The 7,115-nt window shown below is 43.4% G+C and overlaps 1 protein-coding gene across 2 annotated transcripts in view; it reads left to right on the top strand.

Moving 5' to 3' along the window:
• The first annotated feature begins 961 nt into the window (after window positions 1-961).
• KAT7 (lysine acetyltransferase 7) overlaps window positions 962-7,115 on the top strand; it is a 32,896-nt gene continuing 26,742 nt past the window's right edge. For both annotated transcript variants that reach the window (XM_041725843.1, XM_041725842.1), the window contains exons 1-3: window positions 962-1,173; window positions 3,620-3,767; window positions 6,464-6,640. In XM_041725843.1, coding sequence (XP_041581777.1) covers window positions 1,159-1,173; window positions 3,620-3,767; window positions 6,464-6,640 — 340 coding nt within the window. In that variant the 5' untranslated portion in view covers window positions 962-1,158. The remainder of the gene's footprint in view (window positions 1,174-3,619; window positions 3,768-6,463; window positions 6,641-7,115) is intronic.

The raw sequence follows: 7,115 nt of genomic DNA, 5'->3' as shown, positions 1-7,115 counted from the left end.
CTCACCACTTCCCAGCTTATTAAAATGGCTCTTCTTGCCTTCTATCCCTGACCAACTTTTCCCCCCTTTCAAAACTGACCCTTTGATTATCAGCATTATTACTACTTAAATAGCCATGCTTTTTTTTTTTTTTTAAACTCTAGCTTCACTAAAAATATTCCTTCCTCTTCTTCCCTCCCTCAACTCTTGGCGCAAGCACCCAGATCTCCAGGGGTCACTTGGGCTAAACGGGGTTCACCGCTCCTCTGACTCTGTTACCTCACCGGCCCCCGCCCCGCCCCTGCCCCCACCCCCCACCCACGGCTCTCAAACCCGCACAGAACCGGGGAAGGAGGTGGGCGCTCACCCTAGAGCGAAACTGGGAACTCTTTGGAGCTACCGCTGCTGGAGAATGGTTTTGCCTTCTTCCGCGACGTGAAGGACTTGCTGCTCTCTACGGGCAAGGACAATGTCTCCTCTACCAGACAACAAACTTCCTGAGGATGGACGCTACCCTTTTTAGTTCCTTTTACACGCCCCCATTCCCATCACGTTGAGACACAGGATGGCTTTTGAAATAGAATTTCTTGGGCAAAATATCCCTTCCCAACTTTGAGTTTACACGATAAACAGGAATGCCCTTTAGCCAATTAGGCAACGAAGGGGTTAAACTTCAGCCACCTGATGGATTCTGGGGGTTTCCTTCCTCGACTTCAGAAATTAAAACGACCGGGAAGGGAAATTTTGCCCAAGGTAAAGATGAGAACCGTTAGCGTCTACCGTCAGGCTTCAGCCCCAAACAAGAATGGCTGCCCACGTCCGCAAAATGTGCCAACCCCCTAACTAAAAATGGCTGGCCTGGATTTCTACCACTGGGCTACTTTCTGCCCAATTCCAAAATGGCGCTCACTAGCCTCAGCAAGAGGAGCGAACCTCCCAGCACCCCCTCCGGCCCGCAGCGTCAGGTGACGCGAGCCCCAGCCGGAAGTGAAGGAAAAAGCGCCTCAGCCCGCGGCGCCTGCGCAGAAGGGTCTAGACGCTGTGAAGCAGGAGGCACTTGGGATCGTCCGCAGGATTGGGACTGCTACAGAGGCCGCCACGGAGCCCGCCGGAGCCACCGTTCCTGCTGCTGCTGCCGCCGCTGCCCGAATCGGAACTGTCGGGCCGCAGCCGCCGGCAATGCCGCGAAGGAAGGTGAGGGGAACAGGACAGAAGGGATGGCGGGTGTCTGAGGATAGTCGATTGAGCAACGTGACGCAGTTAGCCACGCCTCGCAGTGGTTGGGTTCCAACTTCCCGCTTCCCCGAACCTAGCTCAGCAAGCCTCCCTCCTGTCCATACCCAACAGAAAAATGTGGGCCCGATCCTGGCCTCGGCCTGTGCTTGCAACTATTCCCGCCCTCTGCTTGCCTGGCTCGGAGGCGTTCTTCTCGGTAATTGGTCGCTGAAACGCCTAGAAGCATATTGATTGGCTGGTGGCACCGCCCATTTGGGTCCAACGGTCACCTCCCCGCGTGCGGGGGCGGTGTCGGGGCCCGGCCCTGCCGCGCTCCCACTGGTTGTGGAGAACGATCCCTCCTCTCTTGATTGGCTTGGCTTGGCAGTCTGTCCCGTGGGGGCGCGGTGTAGCAGTAGCGCCATTGGGTGGCGCGAATCCCCGCCCTTCCGGCCGCTGATGCTGATAGGTGCATAGGCGGCGTTTTGGAGCATCCTTCCTTTCCAGGCGGGGGGCACAACAAAGCAGAGGACTGGGTGGTAGGGAACCAGCGCCCACTCCCGGGGGATCACACTCAGGCCTGTTGCGTCTGAGCCCGTAATTTTTCCCTATTGGCCCAATTGGATAGCAGCCAGAAAATGCCGTTTGTAAAGCAAAAACTTTCTCGAGTTAGATGGGATTTCTGAGGTCACCTAGGGACACCCCCATCCCTTTTCTTTGCAGCTGTACAAACAGGCCTGATGGGAGTGCCCCAAGCCACTCCCATTAGGCAGTAGCCGACGGAGCCAGGACTACAGAACAAATCTAATTCAGTTCAACACATGTTTATTGACTACTTGCTACTGTGCTAGTTGCTGGGGATTCACGAATTAATTAGACATGATCCCTGGCTTAAGGAGATCACAGTCTGATGGGGAAAACGGACATAAAAAACTGTAGAAGGAGCTAGTAAATTCTCTACTTGGGGGTATATACTAAGTATTGTGGGAGGGAAGTGAGGGAGCAATTAAGTATGCTTTGGAGTAAGATGGGAAGTAGATGGTGGAAGCCAGAGAGAAGAGCTGAATTCCAGGGTCAAACCAGGAGGGGATGGTCAGGGATCGAAGTATCTAGGTAATTGGACTAGATGACCTTTAAGACTCCTCCCTTCATCCTAGGGATTTTCTGTGACTCTGGAGCCTCTGCTCCTTTCTGGGCAGGTTACCCTTGATATATTTGGAAAGTTGTGTGGTGTTCTTGCTCATTTCTGCAGAAATATTTCTTTTCACAGAGGTTTTCAAATAAAGTATTTGTACCTTTTATCTTCTTAAATGGTCTACATTGGTAGACGGTATTTATGTTAAGGCTCACCAAATGCTGGAATAGTATTGGTGCCTTGGAATAGGTCCACAGTCCCCTTTCTGCAGTTTCCAAACACAAAGAGCTTTTGAAAATGTAAGTGTTTTTAGTAACTTACTTGGTTGGCTGAATCTGTCCTGAACTATCCTGAGGCTACTTAGAGTTTTTGTGTGTCTCATTGGGTGTGATTGTTTATATGTCCTGCTGTAGAAATACTAATGTGTTTGATGATGGGGTGTTACTTGCGGGATATATGCAAAATATCTCTCTTCCAAAAAGCCAAAAAGTTATGAATTTCAAACACAACTGGCCCGAAGCGTTTTGAATAGAAAATAAGGGGCTTGTAGTTTGAAGTTTTGTATGGTTTTCTAAGCAAATTCTCTATCCTTTTTGGCTTGGTAAAGGGTATAGTGTTAATGTTCAACTGTTAAAAGTTACTGTATGGCTAATCATGGTTCAGGAAGCTAATAATAGACAAATAATTATTAAGTAAAGAGATGATATCTCTGTTTTTGAGTATCTACAAGTCTTCATGTGCAAGCTGCCTTTTTTTTTTTTTTTTTTAAGCACTTTGGTATTCATGTGGAGAAACTTCATAGTTAGACCACATAAGGAAGAAGGATTTTAGTCTTTAAGTTCTCTTGGTATCAGAGTTGTGGACCATGATATTTTGAATTAGTAGATGTTTAAAATAATGTGATGGCTGTTTGTGGAGACTTTGAACAAAGCTGCTCTAAAGTTAAAAGGACTCTAGCATTGATTTCTCACCACCATGGACTTTAAGTGCATAGTTATGTCAGCCAGACCATTTTGAATCGGGTACTTTTATTTCCAGTTTGTAGTACTGACTGATAAATGGACTTATTACAGAATTAGTGTTAATAAAGTAAGAATTAATTCTCTTTCGTTCATTTAATAAAGGTGCTTTATTTGTAGGTTGTTCCATTTTAAATGCCTTAAGAAGAGAGTTTGGCAGTTGAATCCTTCCTTAGTATTTTCAGTATCATGGTTCATTTTATTTCCAGTGTTAACACAAACCCACAGAGTAAATGCTTCTGTGCTAATGTCTGGATCTATGGTGTTACAGAGGAATGCAGGCAGTAGTTCAGATGGAACCGAAGATTCCGATTTTTCTACAGATCTCGAGCACACAGACAGTTCAGAGAGTGATGGCACATCCCGGCGATCTGCCCGAGTTACCCGCTCCTCAGCCCGGCTGAGCCAGAGTTCCCAAGGTATAAGAATTCATTCTTCCTGACCATGCCTCATAGCCAACTCACTGGTCATTATACTATTGTGTTAATATGGAAACTGGTCTGGTCTCTTGGCTTGGTGTAGGTGACAGAATCTGGTAAAATGCAGAGTGTATGACTGCAGAAGTATCAGGTCTTTAAAAATGTTTCTGTTTGGGGTATTGTCCAATTTGTAGATCCAAAGGAACTATGTATAATATAATGGTGTGTGACACATGTATGTCTTAAGTCGTTTAACTTTTCCCTACAGCTTTTCCATCAGCATGAAAATGGGAATGCCATCTCTTTATTAGAATGGCTTAGACTTAGGGATTTAAAATAGTATCTTGAACTTGTTTTGGGAGGATGTTCAATACTTCTCAGACTTCCAAAACTTTATTTATTTCTGTAATGTAGCCAGACACAATTAGTAGATATAACTAGTTATACCAAACTATCAGTTGCAAATACCTAGAATTTTGCTTTGGTAGTAAAGAATGGAGAATCTCTGTGTTGAAAGGTAGTTTGAAGGTTCTCTAGTGCAATTAGCCATCTGGGCTTAGATTTGGAGGGTACCCCTGATCCCTCCTGGTTCTGCTCTGGGATTCCCTATGGTGGAAGGAAGGTTGTAGTTAATACACAAAGCTGATGATCAATAGGTGATAACAAATTAAGGGGGAAAATTTGTAATATGCTTCAAGCACATAAGTAGTGCCAATTTGGTTATTGCTTTATGAACACATTGCAAAAGGAGAGAAAAACAGTTTTTTAAGCAAGAAAATGGGAATATTCTCAACAACTGTTCTTAACTTTATTTTTGAGTTTAACATTTCAGCTGAAATGTAGCTGTCGTCTCTGGATTCTCAGTTTGAAAGTTTTTATTTTTTTTTTAGCATAGTGAGAATTTTGATACATGACTGCTGTAATTCAGATATGATGCTGTACTGGAATGCCATGATAGAAAAAAATCATAATTCTTGCCCTTAAGGTGCTCACATACAGTTCAGTGCAAGATTTAGATGTTTCAGCTGATCGTGGTCATGCATTGTGGTAAGAGCTCTGAGAGGTTTGCATAGAGTATCTAGGAAGCTCAACAACTGCCTCCAAGAAGCAGACAACTTGGGGCAGATGTCCAAGGTGGAAATCCTAAAGAATTTAAATATTTTTTTAAAAAAATTCATAGAGACGGAGAGAGAGGGAGAGACAGAGAGACAGAGAGACAGAGAGACAGAGAGGCAGAGGGAGAAGCAGGCTCCTTGCAGGGAGCCTGACGCAGGACTCGATCCCAGGTCTCCGGGATCTTTGGCTGAAGGTGGCGCTAAACCGCTGAGCCACCAGGGCTGCCCGGAAATCCTAAAGAATCTAGTAGGAACTCACAGTTGAAAGATGGGAAAATGTTATTGTAGGCAGAGGGAGCAGTTTATGCAAGGGAAGAGACATAATATTCTTACAAAGCATAATTGATCATCCCTGGGCATCTGAAAGTTGTAAATATTAAAAACAGCTAGGAAATACCTGGGTCCTGGGTCTCTTCCTAGTTGTACTTCATAACTGTGGAGTTGCACAACTTCTAGGGATATTGTTCACAATGTAGTCTATGTAAGGTGGCCTTCTCAAAAGCAAAATGTAGATTCTTATGAATTGAGCCTAACCTAGCTGTGTAGTAACTTTTTTTTAACCCAAAAGTTTGAAAATTTCAGTTTTCTTCTTTGGAGAACTGTAAAATTTACCTATCACTTTAAGATCTTTTGTCATTTAAAATATGCTTTAATTTCAGCTTTGAATCTTTTTCTAGTTCTTTTTTAAGTGTCATCAAATTAGAGATGTAAAAAGGATGCTGGATGCTTCAGAATAGGTTTTGTTATCTCAAAGAATCCCAAAAGCTATGTTCTTGCCTCACTCTTCATAAATCTATTATGACTTTGCTTCAGAGTATCCAAGAGGGTAATCAGGAAGAAAACAACCTAAGCGATCCCTAAGAAAAGGAAATATTTGCATATTGTTATATCTTTAGTAGTAGAATATCTGTTTTAGTGGATTGGAATAAGGGAAGAGAGGATACAGCTAATATTTAGAAAGCGCTAGATCTAGGTACCAGAAGTCCCGTTAAATGCTTTATATGTATGAAATATCTCACTTCTCATGGTAAATGTGTGAGGAATGTGCAACTAGTATTTTGCCTTTTTTATAGATCAGGACAAAGGCTTGAAGAGATGAACTTGCCCAAAATGCTATAGCTAGTTGGTATGGTGGAGTGGAATTGAATGAGAGTCAGTCTTGATTCCAGAAGCCAAACTATTCTATACTATATATTTTTTAAAAAATAATTTTTATTTATTCATGAGAGACGCAGAAAGAGAGAGAAGGGGGCAGAAACACAGGCAGAGGGAGAAGCAGGCTCCCTGCAAGGAGCTCAATGTGGAACTCCATAACAGATTCTGGGATCACGCCCTGAGCCAAAGGCAGACGCTCAACCACTGAGCCACCCAGGCGTCCCTATTCTATACTGTTTTGTATCTCTATACCTGATCTTGGCTCTTTAGCTTATATTTTATTTAATAAAATAGGTATTTTACCTATTTGTCAGATTTTCTGAAGCATAAAGAGGAGGGTATACATGCTAATAAATCATATGGATAATAAAACCCAAATTTCCTTCTTCTCTAATTGTTTTATTATCTCTTAAAATTGGGGATCAGATTCCAGTCCTGTTCGAAATTTGCAATCTTTTGGCACTGAGGAGCCTGCTTATTCTACCAGAAGAGTGACCCGTAGTCAGCAACAGCCTACCCCAGTGACTCCGAAAAAATACCCCCTTCGTCAGACTCGTTCGTCTGGCTCAGAAACAGAGCAAGTGGTTGACTTTTCAGATAGAGGTGAGTGAGTATGGGATGATTTGGTCAATTACAGAGATCTGGTCAATTTTCTCTTAAGGAAGGCTTGGGGCCGCTGCAGATAGATGCTTTATACTGACCAAATTAGCTAGGTAAATGCTGTTTACCTGATTGCTTTCTTGAATATCTCACTGAGGATAGTTTTGTATTAGAGTACTCTTGAAGACTAGAGTAATTAAATTATTAGATTGGACCCATAATAGGCAAAAGGAACTGGAGCCCTCTTACCTATAGATGAAGAAAGTTTGAACCAGATTTTCTTAAAATCATGCTTGTCAGTCCACTTATCTCTGTTTTTTGAGGAGGAGTGATCTTTGGTAATGGGGGATGGTGAGCTGTTGAGATTGTGATTGACCAGCCCAAATTAGGCCTTAGAGCAGCAATTACAGACTGAGGAGCATCTAGCCTGCCAATATGCTCTGTTGGTTTGCTTGCACAACGTTTACCTTTTTTTTTT

This window comes from Vulpes lagopus, chromosome 12 (genome assembly GCF_018345385.1).
Source record: "Vulpes lagopus strain Blue_001 chromosome 12, ASM1834538v1, whole genome shotgun sequence".
Classification (NCBI taxonomy): Eukaryota; Metazoa; Chordata; class Mammalia; order Carnivora; family Canidae; genus Vulpes; species Vulpes lagopus.
Note: the sequence above shows the minus strand (reverse complement) of the source record. Positions and strands in the feature narration are given on the sequence as shown.